Consider the following 15,383-nt stretch of genomic DNA (forward strand, 5'->3'; position numbering starts at 1 on the left):
AACCTTCATGATACCGGGATGGCTTTTTCCCTGCCCACTCGGGACCCAAGTCCTGGCCCAGCATAGGGTCCAAGTATATGCCTCACTCATTAAGGAAGGATTTGCAAGTTTCTCTTACACACTTTGAAATACGATACTCCAAATTACACATGCATCTCGTTTTCAGTGACAGACGAGCTCGATTTTGAACGTGAAAATTCAAATTGCAGTCTGAAAAGGAATAAAGAAATTAAAAAGGAGATTCCTCTTTAACAAATCCTGTTTTGAGTCCTTTTACAGCGTAAGCTTCGTGAAGGATTGATTTAGATGATGACTACTCGTTTTTGGAGAAAGTAGCTTGCAGGCAGCTTCAGGTAACTCTGACTCCCATGCTAACCCGGTCCGTTCTCCTCTTCCTGGAGATGACAGTAATGAATGTGTTTTTCTTCTGAAATCCCATTTTTAGCTGTTTCCTCTTTTAAATGCCTATCTTGGAGAGCTCTTTCCCCTTCTCTGTTGAGATTTGAAATATGGTTTCTTTTTTCAGAGACATTAGTAGGATTTCCTCTGGTGCAGAGATTAGCCGTAATCTCTGCTGATAGGCTGCTGGGAAATTGTGTGTTCTTCAGAGACGAGAGGGAGATTGAGATCACCAACCAGTAGTTGCTGAGCAAACTATGTTTTCTCTATTTTACTGGCCAACAGAGGAGGTCGAGTAGTGTAAAGTCCGAGATCTTAGGAAAGGAGGCAAGAATGCAGACTTTTTTTTTTTTAATCAACCAATCCTCTTTCTCATCCCGTCACTGATTTTAGTGTTTGCTTTCGCTGCCCAGGCCTTTTCACACAGTTGATCAGATTTCCTTTACTGATTTATGCCAACGATGTCTGGATGGATCTCTAGGCTTGTCTTGGAAAAGGGTAACCTAAGCTTCCAGAGTGGATTGACCTCAGCAGCTTCTCAGGTCTCTGTGGGGGTAGTCACAGCAACAAGTCTATGAATTGATGTCACACACAGACACCAGGAATCTGGGTCTTCCTCCGGGCGACACTGAACTCTGGTCTTTGTTTTATCTTAACCCAGACCAATAGGCATATGTAAGGAGTGGGGGCTGGGTAGCATGAAAGGTTCTTTGGCAAAAAGAATGGCAGGTTTCTTAAAACAACAAAAAGCAACCGAAATCAGACAGCTAATTATCGAGTCCTTCTCCGAGGACAAAAGTAAAGACAGCCTGACTAAGCAGCAAGAATCTGAGAATCCCGGCATCTCTAAACTAACCCAAGATCAATGGCGTATTGCTACAAAAATTAAGGAATATGTGCCAAATATAATGCCAGTGGGAAGCAGAATTGGTTTTTCTTCACTTTTTATTTAAATTCCAGTTAGTTAATATGCAGTGTAATAGTATTAGTTTCAGTTGTACAATATAGGGATTCACCAATTCCATAGATCATGTAGTGCTTATTGTACGTGCCCTCCTAAATCCCCATCGCCCATTTAACCATTCCCCCCACCTCCCCTCTCGTAACCATCGGTTTGTTCTCCATATTTAAGAGTCTGTCTTGGTTTGCTTCTCTCTCTCTCTTTTCATTTTTTTCTCATTTGTTTTAGTTCTTTGATTCCACATAAACAAAATCGTATGGTATTTGTCTTTCTCAGACTGACTTATTTCACTCGGCGTAATACCCTCCAGTTCCATCCATGTTACTGCAAATGGAAAGATTTCGCTCTTTTTTCATGGCTGTGTAATATTCCATTGTATATAAATACCGCATCGTCTTTATCTTTCCATCAATCGTTGGATGCTTGGGCTGTTTCCATACTTTGTCTGTTGTAGATAATGTTGCTGTAAACATTGGGGTGCACGTATCCCTTTGAATTAGTATTCTTATATTCTTTGAGTATTCTTATATTCTTTGGGTAAATACCCAGTAGTGCAATTGCTGGGTCATAGGGTAGTTCTATTTTTAACTTTTTGAGGAGCTTCCATACTGTTTTTGGCAGTGGTTACACCAATTTGCATGCCCACCAAAGAAAAATGCATGAGGGTCCCCCTTTCTCCACATCCTTGCCAGCACCTGTTGGGGAACCAAAATGTCTGTGAACCAGTTAACGTGATGTCTGAGACAGACTTTGAGGTAATTCATTTGTAGAAATGGAGGAGATTATAAATGACGTGAAATCGGCCACTAGTTTTTATATTTTTGAAGTTGGATGTAAGGGACATGAGATTTGCATTACCTTCCTCTCTATGTTGGGGCGTGTTTGAAAATTTTCTTAATATAACGTTAGCAAACAGCGTAGGTGGGACAAAATTCTAGGAACTTAACAAAGGCAAAGTCACGTAACGCAAAGAACATTATCTTAACTACAGAGGCAAAATAGAAATGCATAACCAAATTAGGTGAAAAAATACAGTCCAACCTTCAGAATTTAAAATAAAAAGCAATCCCAGGTAATACCTGGATAAAAAAGGAAATGAAAAGTATAAAACACAATTGACTAAATACTTATTAAAATTACAACAGTGCGTGTGAAAACGTGAGACTTGACCAGATCTCTACGTAAAGGGGAAATAATAGTCTCAAAATGCTTTTATTACTTGAGAGGAGAGATTGAAAATAAATGAAGCATCCTGCGAAATAAATCAGAAGAACAACAGAGCATAAAAGGAAAAAGAATAAAGGGAGCATTAAAAAGCTAAAATGCAGGGGCGCCTGGGTGGCTTAGTCGGTTAAGCGTCCAACTTCCGCTTAGGTCATGATCTCGCGGTTCGTGGGTTCGAGCCCCGCGTCGGGCTCTGTGCTGACTGCCAGCTCAGGGCCTGGAGCCTATTTCAGAGTCTGTGTCTCCCTCTCTCTCTGACTCTCCCCTGCTCACACTCTCTCTCTCTCCTAGAAATAAATTTTTAAAAATATTTTTTAAAAAAAAGCTAAAATGCAAACAAATGAATTCAAAAAGATAAACGAATCTAGAAAGCGAAAGAAAGGCAGAAAATACAAAATTACGGGAGACTGTAAAATTACAGTCAAGCCTGGCATGTAAGGCTGGGTGACTTTTAGAAGCATCTTATTGCCAAAATTGACACAAGAGAAAATATTTACAGAAACAAAAACAAAACATACAAAAACCCATAGAAGACACTGAAAATGTATTTGAAAATTCTAATTTATTTCCTAAAAAGCAGCACCAGTATTAGATGGCTTCCATAGGTAATAACCACCAAATTTAAGGAACGGAAAATTAGTTTCTACTTAAACTTCTCTAGGATATAGAAAAATACGAAACATTGCTCAACTCATTTTATTTGTGGAATAATTCGTATTCTAACAATTGATTCAGCTTTTAGTCAAAAGAAAAAGGGCCGGAACAGCTCGTAATGAATATGAATGAAAATCCAAAAGAAAATAATGATGAACCAAACCCAGGACTATATTAAAAGAAAACTACATCAGAAATGCTTTGTATTCCAGGAATAAAAGTGAATCCAGTGTAAGAGCATTTAGAAGTTCGATTCATCCTACAGTGGATGAAAGGACAGATTTAGTCCAGTCATTGAAATAAATCCCTCAAATACATTTGTTCTAGTAATGATTTGTGCAACACCTATTTCTTGTAATAGAAAGATAGTGCTTTTATATCAGCTGGGGGATTTAATGGTAAAGGAGTACATTTACATTGGAAAAATAAATGGGTTTTATCTCTCTTGCTCACACTTTTAAAAACTGTTTATTATGTATTTTTAATTTTTTGAGAGAGAGCAAGTAAGGGAGGGGTAGAGAGAAAGACATGGAATCTGAAGCAGGCTCCAGGCTCTGAGTTGTCAGCACAGAGCCCAACGCGGGGCTCGAACTCATGAGCTGTGAGATCATGACTTTAGCTGAAGTCAGAGGCTTAACTGACTGGGCCACCCAGGCACCCCTGTTTATTTATTTTGAGAGAGAGAGAGAATGAGTGGGGAGGGTGCAGAGTGAGGGAAAGAGAAAGAGAGAGTGAGAGAAGCCCAAGCTGGCTCTGCACTGTCAGCTCGATGTGGGACTCGATCCCACAAACCATGAGATTATGACTTGAGTTGAAATCAAGATTCGGATGCTTAATCGACTGAGCCACCCTGGCGCCCCTCTCCTACTCAGACTTTTTGGCCCTGAAACCCATCAGTTCTCAGTAAGACCACATGCTTGAACTGGGTAGCAACGTCTGTTCCATCAAAACTCTGGTGGCATATTTTCCTTTCAGCATGGCAAAGTCATGGTGACGTTCATCAGGAAAAATGAGCAGATAAGAATCAAAACCATTCTGAACAGAGAGCCAGAATCCTCTTTGTCCTGGTGAAAATATAACGTGATAATAACACGATAATTAATCCAGCCGATGGAGATCGGAACCAAGATACGTAGACTGTTGGAGTGGCACCTTTTCAAATTATTAGCTGAGTTTAATAAGTCTTGTTTGCTGCAGGAACATTCAGAAATTCTTTTTTTTTTTTTAATTTTTTTATGTTTATTTATTTTTGAGAGAGAGAGAAACTGGTATGAGTGGCGGAGAGGCAGACACAGGATGCAAAACAAGAAACTCACTGAATATTTACTGATATTTATCAAACCAAATTATGGCCGCAGGGGAGGGGCAGAGAGAGACACAGAAACTGAAGCAGGCTCCAGGCTCTGAGCTGTCAGCACAGAGCCTGACATGGGGCTCAAACTCACAAACCGTGAGATCATGACCTGAGCCGAAATCAGACGCTTAATAGACTGAGCCACCCAGGCGCCCCGAACATTCAGAAATTCTAAAGGGAAGTATGCTGGGTACTGTGCAGTGTGGCATTATGGTAAATATAATTGCTGTGTTTATAAGAAAACTACGGAAAGTGTTCAGGGCACTTTGATACATCTCATAGTAGGATGATTGTGTTTATTATGATAGTCTGATTTGCCTGAAGAATTTCATCACGGTTATTTTCTTCCAGCATTGTGGGTTAACAATAATAATAATAATAGGCGCCTAGGTGGCTCAGTAGGTTAAGCCGTGACTTAGGCTGTGGTCATGATCTCATGGTTTGTGGGTTTGAGCCCCAAGTCGGGCTGTGTGCTGCCTGCTTTGGATTCTGTGTCTTCTCCTCTCTCTGCCCCTCCCCTGCTCCTGCTCTCTCTCTCTCTCCCTCTCTCAAAAATAAACATTAAAAATGTTACCAAAATAATAATAATACATATATAATAAAATGAATACTATAATTAAGAATTCCAATTATATAATTGTATATATAATTATTGTGTATAAATGTATTAATATACTTATATTATAATATATAATGATGCTTATTATTTAATTATAATAAAATAATAATGATAAATGGCATAGGAACGCATCCCTCCTCGGAATGAGCTCTCTCTCTCTCTCTGTACAGCTGGGCAGGTCGCTCCTGTTTTAGGCTCTCACGTGACCTTTTGCTTTCCCCAGGGACCTGATGCCGCGGACCCTGGACGGGCAGATCACCATGGAGAAGACGCCCAGCTACTTAGTGACGCGCGAGGCGCCCGCGCGCATCTCGGCCATGTCCAAGGACACCAAGCTGATCGTGGTGGTGCGCGACCCGGTGACCCGGGCCATCTCGGACTACACGCAGACGCTGTCCAAGCGGCCGGACATCCCCACCTTCGAGAGCCTGACGTTCAAGAACCGCACGGCGGGCCTCATCGACACGTCGTGGAGCGCCATCCAGATCGGCATCTACGCCAAGCACCTGGAGCACTGGCTGCGGCACTTCCCCATCGGCCAGATGCTCTTCGTGAGCGGCGAGCGGCTCATCAGCGACCCGGCCGGCGAGCTGGGCCGCGTGCAGGACTTCCTGGGCCTCAAGAGGATCATCACCGACAAGCACTTCTACTTCAACAAGACCAAGGGCTTCCCCTGCCTCAAGAAGGCCGAGGGCAGCGGCAAGCCCCACTGCCTGGGCAAGACCAAGGGCAGACCCCACCCCGAGATCGACCGCGAGGTGGTGCGCCGGCTGCGCGACTTCTACCGGCCGTTCAACTTGAAGTTCTACCAGATGACCGGCCAGGACTTCGGCTGGGATGGATGACGATATAATTTAAAAAGAAAAAAAAAAAATCAAAATATAATATATTTTTGTACCGATCGGTAGAGAAGAAGGCAGTTTAATATTTGTGCTGAACGTATTTGTTTCGGTATTTTGTTTTTCGGAGTGAATGTTAAGAGCGCGTTTTCGCCTGGCCCCCCTCTCGCCTTCCAAAAGCCAACATTTGGGTCAACGAAAGAGGAAAGCCTCACTGTCTAAATACTTTCCATTTTCTACTTTTATTTGATGGGTTCTAGACACGGTTATAAACCATGAGCATTGGTTGCCATTAAAACTTTGAGGAAAGTCCTGAGGGTAAATCGATCTCTCTCTCTCTGTCCCCACCTCTCTGTCTATTGTCTGTCCTTTCACAAGTCCCAGATAAAATGATCTCTCCTTGTGTTTCCTCCCTTGCGCCACTTTTTAAACAGCAGTTCCCAAGTAATAATCTCCCTGTGTTTGCACACCACTTCCCAGTTACCATAGAACTTGTGAATCAAGCACCTTTTTCCATCCTTACATGAATGTGGGGTAAGCATAGAGATTATGATTCCCATTTTACGGATGATAAGGCAACTGAGTCTCAGGGACGTTTAATGACTTCTCATAAGGCCGGACGGTGGACCTTGGGTAAAACCCCATCTTCTACGTTCCTTGTATCCTGCCACTTTTTCCAGAGAAAACAGGAAACGAGTCACCTCTGCTTTTAGAAACAGTTAGTTTGAGGATGATTGGAGATAGGACAGAGAGGGTGTCCTATTGCCTTCTAAAGTTCCGGGCTGGTTTTGTGACACTCAGTCACAGAGAGTCACCTGTGTCCAAAGACAGCACTCAGGTAAGGACACAGCATCTTTTTTTTTTTTTAATTTTTTATAGTTTATTTATTTTTCAGACAGAGACAGGGCATGAGTGGGGGAGGGGCAGAGAGAGAGGGAGACACAGAATCTGAAACAGGCTCCAGGCTCTGAGCTGTCAGCACAAGCCTAATGCAGGGCTCGAACCCACGAACCGTGAGATCTGACCTGAGCCGAAGTCGGACGCTCAACAGACTGGGCCACCCACGTGCCCCAGGACACATCTTTTAAGAGCCAGTCTTGGCTTGTTGAAATACCCTGAGATATAGCAATCTTGGTTTGGTTGAGGTTGAGAGAAATTATTGGATTCGTTTCTGGAAAACTAGATGGATAATCGCACTAGGAATGGGGGAAAAAATGGTAGGAGCGTAACTTACCTATTTGTGGTTTTCACCGTATTTTTTTTTTTTAAGGAAAAACCCACTTCAACAAGAGCTTATGAGTATGAATCTTTTATGTTACCTCTTTTTTTTTTTTTAACAAAGAAAGCTGGTTTCTCTTTGTAATATGTCATTGCTAATCTTGGAGCTAATAGTAAAAAAAAATCAATAAATGTCATTATTTTTCACAGGTGGAAGATTGTCACCGTCACTTTCTTCCTCCACCCCCCACTTCCGATTCGTACCAAGGATAACCAAATATTCATTAGTATTTGGAAAATATTCTAAGAAATATAGATGTGGATAAAATGCCAGTTTTTTTTTCTTTTCCCATCTATTTCTCTCCTCCCCCTCCCTTTAAATAGCTCAAATAAATCAATAGTTTATTAAGAGTATTCCTTTCCTCTCTGAGTGGGCATTAACAAGATTAGCATTAATGGGAATTAAATTGGTTTAGAGAGAAGCACATATGCACGAAATATATAAAACATTTATAATTAGTCTGTCAGCAACATTTTATTACAGTGCTAAGCCCAAGAGGAAAATGTCTCCCATCTCATGGAAGTTTTCCATATCTGCCAAAAATTTAAAGGCCCAGACCCTACAGTATTCAAAAATAAGAGTTATTTTTCTTCTCCGGCATTGTCACACAAAAGAAACTAGAGTCGTCTGCAAATATGCACCACGTATGACTCCGCCGTAGACGCCATTATCAGGGGAAATAAATCTTTGCTGAGAGACGTAACACGGGATTCAGATGAAGGGGAAAAAATTACTTAAGTTTTGAGATATTCTGACATTGCTCCAAACCCTTGACTTCCTGTACAAATATCCCATTTATGAGAGTTAAGAAAACACCAATTCCACGTCTCCTTTGCCCCGTTGATTTCCTTGCCTTCACTGCCCTTAATTTTCCAACGCAGCACCCGTTTTTGGTATACGTAAATCCTCACTTTCGGAAACGAGAGACTCCTCTTAAACTCTTTGGTGTCTTTTCTCTCAACTCATTTTCTTCGTACTTCTGATTCATTGGTAAGCGTTTGCCTGGGATTATTGCACAAGGAAGCTAGTGCGTTTGACAGTTGTATTCCGCCATTTCTCTCTTTGTGTTAAGAGATAATAAAAGAACGGAATTGAGTTCAAAATACCTCTTCTTGCATGTAGATTTCTTTGAAATTCATATTATTTTTCAAAAATGAATGACTCTAGAGCCCTCCAGGAGAGCTTTCTAACTTCTAAAGTTTCACAAGAGGGTCCAAAGTTACAGATCCCAGCCAAACAGACCTAGAGCCAAACAGACCTAAAAGTTTCCTCCAGAGCAGAAATTGCACTTACTCTTGCAGTGCGTGGACTTGGCTTCAGATTTCTTTTGTCCATTTAGCTATACCAAATAATAGGTTTTTTTAAATTGTTTTAGAGAGAGTGCAAGTGGGGGAGGGGCAAAGGCAGAGGGAGGGAAAGAATCCCAAACAGGCTATATGCTCTGTGCAGAGCCTGACACAGGGCTAGACCCCTTGACCTTGAGATCATGACCCGAACCAAAGTCAAGACTCAAACACTCAACCTACTGGGTCCCCCAAGCATCCCAGGTTTTGCTCTTGCTGTGAACCTCTTTGCCAAGCTTTCTCTACGTTGTCTGCTCCATAGCCGTGCTGACCTCCTACACTCTTCTTAGAGATGGAGAATTCTCTCCCCAGAAGAGCAACCCGAGTTCTAGAACTTCATTCTGAGCTGTTTGCCTTTGAGGCCCCAGCTATGGTGTATAATTCTCTAGGTAACTTAGTAACTTCGAATGCAAATTCAGTGATTCTAATCACTGGAAGTTAATAAGCCTCTACAAAATGGATAGTTCTTACTTGCAGAGTAATAATCCTGCTGTGATTTTATTTTCAAAGATCTTCAAAGTCGGGATAACCCCAATGGATCCATCCACCATTTGGCGCTTAAATCCTTTCTGTAACTGGTTTCCATAGAATCAGGGAAGAAAAGAGCTTAGGATTGCCAGACATGGTTAAGTGTGGCTGAGATTCAGTCCAATGAAATTCTTCTCGTAGAAATAAAAGACCCTACCCCTATTTTCCTATTGTATCCTACAATCACTGAAGAAGAATGGACCATTTTGAACCCAAACATCAAGCCCTGTTGGGGAAACATCCTAATTATTGTAGCATATCTGGTCCTTGAAATATCAACGTGCAAACGGATTTGCATTCAGACTTGCAACTGTATGGAAGAAAAACACAGACAGGGAAATTCGTAAACCTCTTTGTCACATCATGGAAGGTTGGGATGATGGACCCACCCTTTAAAGCTTGAACATTTGTAGAAATTATGGGGCAGAGCAACTTTAGCACAGAGTAATAAGTTAAGGGATTTTAGTTATGTCAGGAGGAAGTAAAACTGAAGATAGAAATTGTTTCTAATATATGGACCCATTGTGAGATATTAGGAAATGTTAGTACATTTCAGGCTGTCAGTCTCAGTTTTCCTTTCCAGTTGCAACTGTCCGTTGTGTTCCTTTAAGAGCTGTATGTTGAACAACTTAGTCTCCGCTAGATTGCTGTCAAAATAAAAGGTGGCAATTAATAGGGAACATACCTTATGCTCTTAGCTCTTTACATCCCACCCTTCCTGGGTCTGATATGTGCATTGGAAAGATCATATCTGAGGAATGGTGCCCTTTATTAGCTCTGCCTGTTTGATATGTGACCAGACTGGATTTTTAGCATGGTGCTAGCTGTTAACTCCAAAGAGGGCTTTTCGGTCACTGTCTGGTCCACACATTGACACACTATAGTCTCTGTGCTTCACTTTCCGTTTTTTTATTTTTTAAAAAAGTTTATTCATTTTGAGAGAGAGAGAGAGGCAGAACACGAATGAGGGAGGGTCAGAGAGAGAGGGAGACACAGAATCCGAAGCAGGCTCCAGGCTCCGAGCTGTCAACACAGAGCCCGGCGTGGGTCTCGAGCCCACAAACCATGAGATCAAGACTTGAGCTGAAGTCGGATGCTTAACTGACTGAGCCACCCAGGCGCCCCCGCTTCCCTCCTGAAATCACTTTCTAGTAAGCTCCGAGTGTCTACCATCCCTAGGGGTTTGTCTTCATCGCAAATAGGACTGATGTGCTGTTTTCTCTTCCGACCTATCCCCACTCCACGCTGCCTTCACTTTCTAGTGCCTTCTCTCCCTATGTGTCCGATGATTCCTGGCATCCCCACCTCTACTAGCCTATGCTCTCTTCAAATGCACCATGCTCAATGGTGTCCACTTCCTCCTTCAGACTTCTGGGGAAAACTACTTTCAGCTTCGGCTTTAGGGAAAATAGAATGAATGATGTAGACACCAGGAGTGATGAAACAGAAAATGCAAGCACGTGGGCACATTTTTTGACAGGAGACGGATGTGGTGTGGAAAAGACTCTTAACCAGGTTTCCAGTACCCCACCCACCCCTCACCACAGGCCTGAAGAACAAGGTCAACAGCTTGGCATCCCACTTCTGAAGGGTTGTCTGTCTCTGGTCTAGGCAGTAGCGTTTTCCCAGAAAGTCTTATCTAAGCTCATATTTCTTTATTTCGAGCCTGCAACAGCTGGTGAACCACAGAACAGTAGGAACCAAGAAAATTTTCACTGCCATTTTTCAACATGAACGAGAGTTCTTGATGGACTTCCATCCACTGAGACCTTTAGAGTTCAAACATTTTTTTTAAAAGAGATTCACACCCAACACAGCTTAACGCAGGGCTTGAACTCACGACCCTGAGATCAAGACCTGAGCTGAGATCAAGAGTTGGACGTTCAACCTGCTAAGCCATCCGGGCGCCCCTAGAGTTCCAACCTAATTCTCTTGGACAACTTGATGGTAGTCTTTAAATCTCAGATCAGTTCTTTGTTAGGAAACATCCAACTAAATATTCTGTAAGAACAGCGACTTACTTTATGTAAAATGATTCCAAGCATTCTTCCATCCAACTTTAGGTTGGAATAACTTTCTCGTTTTTCCTTTCTTTCTAGATTAAGAAAAAGTTTATATATTACCACATTTTCTTATTTCCAACAAACTCCACATCTCCCCTCCACAGAATTACTTGCAAACGTCTTTTCATCCTTTCTCTTTCCACCTGCCTTCCGACCATATCATTTCTCTTCTGCATGAACTCTTACATTTTAATATTTCCTGCTTCCCTGTATCCAGATCCTTAAGTGAAAAGTTCTCTTGCGTCTTTAATTCTGTTTTATTCCTCCTTGGTTTCCAAAGAGACTCGTAATTCTGCCCTCCCCTTTTTTTTTTTTTTGGCAACCACCTGGCCCCAGAATTATACCTTAGTTCTCATTTCAAAAGTTGGCCTTTATTCTACCTTCTTTGATCTCCTTTACCTTTTCTCAGATGGTGCCTTGCCATTTTGAGAAAAGTTCTCTTTAGAGAAACATCTCCTAGGGCTCATGGGTGGCTCAGTTGGTTAAGCGTCTCACTTCGGCTCAGGTCATGATCTCACGGTTCGTGGGTTCAAGCCCCGCATCGGGCTCTGTGCTGACAGCCAGCTCAGAGCCTGGAGCCTGTTTCAGATTCTGTGTCTCCCTCTCTCTCTGACCCTCCCCTGCTCACGCTGTATCTCTCTCTCTCAGAAATAAATAAAAACATTTTAAAAAATTTAGAGAAACATCTCCTTTCTGCCAGCCTTCCACTATATAGCATTTGAGACTTTCTGGGTTTGTAGCTGTGTTATCCGTTTGTATCCACTAAAAGTCCAGAAGTGTCCCAACAGCACTGGCTTCCAACTGTCAAGTGATTTCTGCGCTGAACACCCTCTCATGCTCCTGTTCTCTCTAGCCATGAATAATGAGTTCTTTTTCAGACTCTTTGGCCTCTGCTACTTGATGAGGCCATCAATAAAAAGTTCTGTATCAACGGAATGAGAAACTCTACTAGCCCCAACCATATATAATAGATAACATGGAAAAATTGGAAGCAGATCTGTTTTTACCAGCTTCATCCTGTCTTCTAACTTGCGTTGCAAATCTTCCCCCGTGGTAACGATGCCCAGAGTCTGTATTTCACATCAGTCTTTCAGTGCGCGTCCCTCGTTTTCTCAGCAGCCTATTCTCTGATGTCCCGTGCCCATTGATTCCTGCCACATTTCCACTGAAATCCCTCTAACTCAAATTTCTCCAGCCCGATCGTCATCATTTTTACTGTCATCTCCCTTATTTCCACTGTTACCACCATGATGCTTTCTAGGCCTCTAACATTGCACCAAATCAGCCTCCCCCTGATGCTGCCTCGTCTTCAGAAACCCCTCCTTCATTTCCTACATTATTTAAGATATTAGTCCACTCACTGTTTGAGTCCTGGGAAACAGCCACGTGATAAATAATGTGATTATGTATTCATTAGATTTACCTGGCTCTTCACATCTCTTTATACCTTGAAAGGAAGCCCTAGCTTATCCAAATCATCCATTTTCTTGATCTTACTCACTTAAAAAAAAAAAAAAGGATATTCTTTAATTCGTCAGCTCTTCCTGCGCCTTAATGATCAAACCCTCTGTCTTGTGCATAATTTGGTGAATAGTCTTGATCTGACCACAAATAAGGAAGTCTTGCATGAATCATTCAGTACCGCTGAGCCTCAGGGTGGTTTTGTTGTTGTTTTGTTTTTAATTTGTTTTTGATTTACTAAAAAAAAAAAAAAAACACAGAGGGGAAACTGTGCTCATTACAACGGACATGTCTGGAACTGTTATTCTTTTCTAGAAAGAACACCTAAAATTGAGTTTCAGGCCCCGTGATGCCTGTCTCCACTTCTGTCTTGTGTGACTTTTCGGAGTATAAATTTGCTACATCAGCAGGATTTGATTTCTCTGCTTCATCCCATTCTTCAGATGGCGCATCCCAAGCTCCGCCCTCCCTCAGTGCCTCCGTCATACTGTTCAGTTCACTTTCTTCATTCTCATCCTTGGCTCCCAGCCGCAGGCCTGACTCCCGGAGAGCCCGATGGACCCATGTAAGAGAACAATGACAAGCAGGTGCAATGAAAGCATTCTGTCAGCAACATTTGAAAGAAACGGCAAGGATGCATTATAGTTTAATTTAATTAAAAAAAAATCTGCTTTTAATGTTTATTCATCTTTGAGAGAGAGAGAGACAGAGACAGAGAGCGTGAGTCGGGGAGGGGCAAAGAGAGAGAGAGAGAGAGAGAGAGATTTTGAAGCAGGATCCGGGCTCCAAGCTGTCAGCGCAGAGCCCAATGCGGGGCTCAAACCCACAAACTGTGAGCTCATGACCTGAGTTGAAGTTGGACGCCTAATTGACTAAGCCATCCTGGGGCCCCAATTTATTTATTTATTTTTAGGTTTATTTATTTATTTTGAGAGAGACAGAGACAGTGCAAAAGTGGAGAAGCAGAGAAAGGAAGAGAAAGAATCCCAAGCATTTAACCGACTGAGCCACCCAGGCACCCAATGATGTATTTTAATGTGAACTTACAGTTCCAGGTACAAGTGACCAGCACAGGCCTGAACCCACGGTGATACCAGGGACACTAGATATATTAATATAACAACAAAAATCCACCTTGCACCCTTCTTAGGCCCTTCTGAGAGTATTTTTCCACCATAACTCTTTATTCCTGAGAGTTAGTGTAGATTGTTAAGAGGGTGGGCATTTGCTTTGAAATCTAAAGTTGCCGAACTCGAGCTGTGTGACTCTGGGAAGAATACCGAATCTCTCTGATCCCCATTGTTCTATCCTGTAAAGAAGGAATGATAATAGTAGCATTCAACACATATGGTTGTTAAGAGGATTGAAATATTATGTGAAAAAATACTTATCTCAATGCCTGGGACATAGCAAAGAGGACGTTAAGTTTCAGCTTTCGTTTAGAAGATTTGCGGGCGATTCCGGATTCTGGAAAATGACTGTAGTTTGCACGAATGTCTACATACATCCCCATCCTATCTTTCTATGCCCTCCCGGGCCTCTTTGCACAGAGATCATGCAATTTGGAATCACTAATATTGTCCCTTGAAACTCAAAGGCTGCTCAGAAATGCACCGGAAGTTTCCAAATCTTAAATCTGTGTAATAAACTAAGTAGAAATCAAAAGGAGCGAGATGTCATTTCAACTCACTGACGGAGTTCATGTTTATCATTCCGTAGTTACATCCCCATGTTTTCTAGAAACAAGTCGTGGGCAGAAGGGACAGCAGCTAGGCTTCCCTACCGCTAGTCACCCAACAGAAGGCGAACCCCTGACATGCCCAGCTGGCTCAGTTGGGGACGCATGTGACTCTTGATCACAGAGTCGTGAGTTTGAGCCCCACGGTAGGGGTAAGACTTAATTTAAAAATTTTTTTTTAAATACAAAGAAGGTAAACACTGGGGGTTCCTTGGTAGAGTAGATCTTCCCACTGCAAAACTGTGAGGATCTATAAGAAACAACCCCAAACAGGTCCTAGAGTTTTGCTCTTAAAGACATTATCCTGTGATTTTACATAAATCCTTAGGGGCTCTTAGAGGCTCCGTCTTCACCTCAGGGAGTAGATTGAATGGGTTTGAAAGTCCCTACCAGCTGTGAGCAAATATAAATGCAGGTCTCATCAAAATGTGTGCCGGGGGAATCCTAGTGATGTCCCGTTTCCCTTGTAGAACCTTCATGGTTTGCACAAGTCTTGACCGCACAGACTACAATTTGTTTTCGTTAGCAGTCAGTGTCCCTAAAGGTGGGTTATGTCCATTTTCGTCACCGTCCACTCCTAAAACCCCGAAGTTCAATGGCACTTCCTCAGTAACGCATTGGCAGCAACGCGGCAGAGTATTTTCTTTATTTAAAGAATTGTTTCGGGGGCACCTGGTGGCTCAGTCGGTTGAGCGTCCGACTTTGACTCAGGTCATGAGCTCACCGCTGGTGAGTTCGAGCCCCACGGCAAGCTCTGTGCTGACAGCCTGGAGCCTGCTTCAAATTCTGTGTGTGTGGTGTGTGTGTGTGTGTGTGTGTGTGTGTGCGCGCGCGCGCGCGCGTGCCTCCACCCCCTCCCCAATAACCCGATAGATAGATAGATAGATAGATGAATGAATGAATGAATGAATGAATGAATGA

General features: G+C 42.4%; 1 protein-coding gene across 1 annotated transcript in view; it reads left to right on the forward strand.

Moving 5' to 3' along the window:
* The window catches only part of HS3ST3A1 (heparan sulfate-glucosamine 3-sulfotransferase 3A1), a 104,909-nt gene extending 98,024 nt beyond the window's left edge, over positions 1-6,885 (forward strand). The window contains exon 2 of the mRNA XM_039227356.1: positions 5,435-6,885. Within this exon, the coding sequence (XP_039083287.1) occupies positions 5,435-6,056 (622 nt within the window). The 3' untranslated portion in view covers positions 6,057-6,885. The remainder of the gene's footprint in view (positions 1-5,434) is intronic.
* Positions 6,886-15,383: the final 8,498 nt, after the last annotated feature.

Source organism: Hyaena hyaena, unplaced genomic scaffold (assembly GCF_003009895.1).
Source record: "Hyaena hyaena isolate Hyena2069 unplaced genomic scaffold, ASM300989v1 scaffold_27, whole genome shotgun sequence".
Classification (NCBI taxonomy): Eukaryota; Metazoa; Chordata; class Mammalia; order Carnivora; family Hyaenidae; genus Hyaena; species Hyaena hyaena.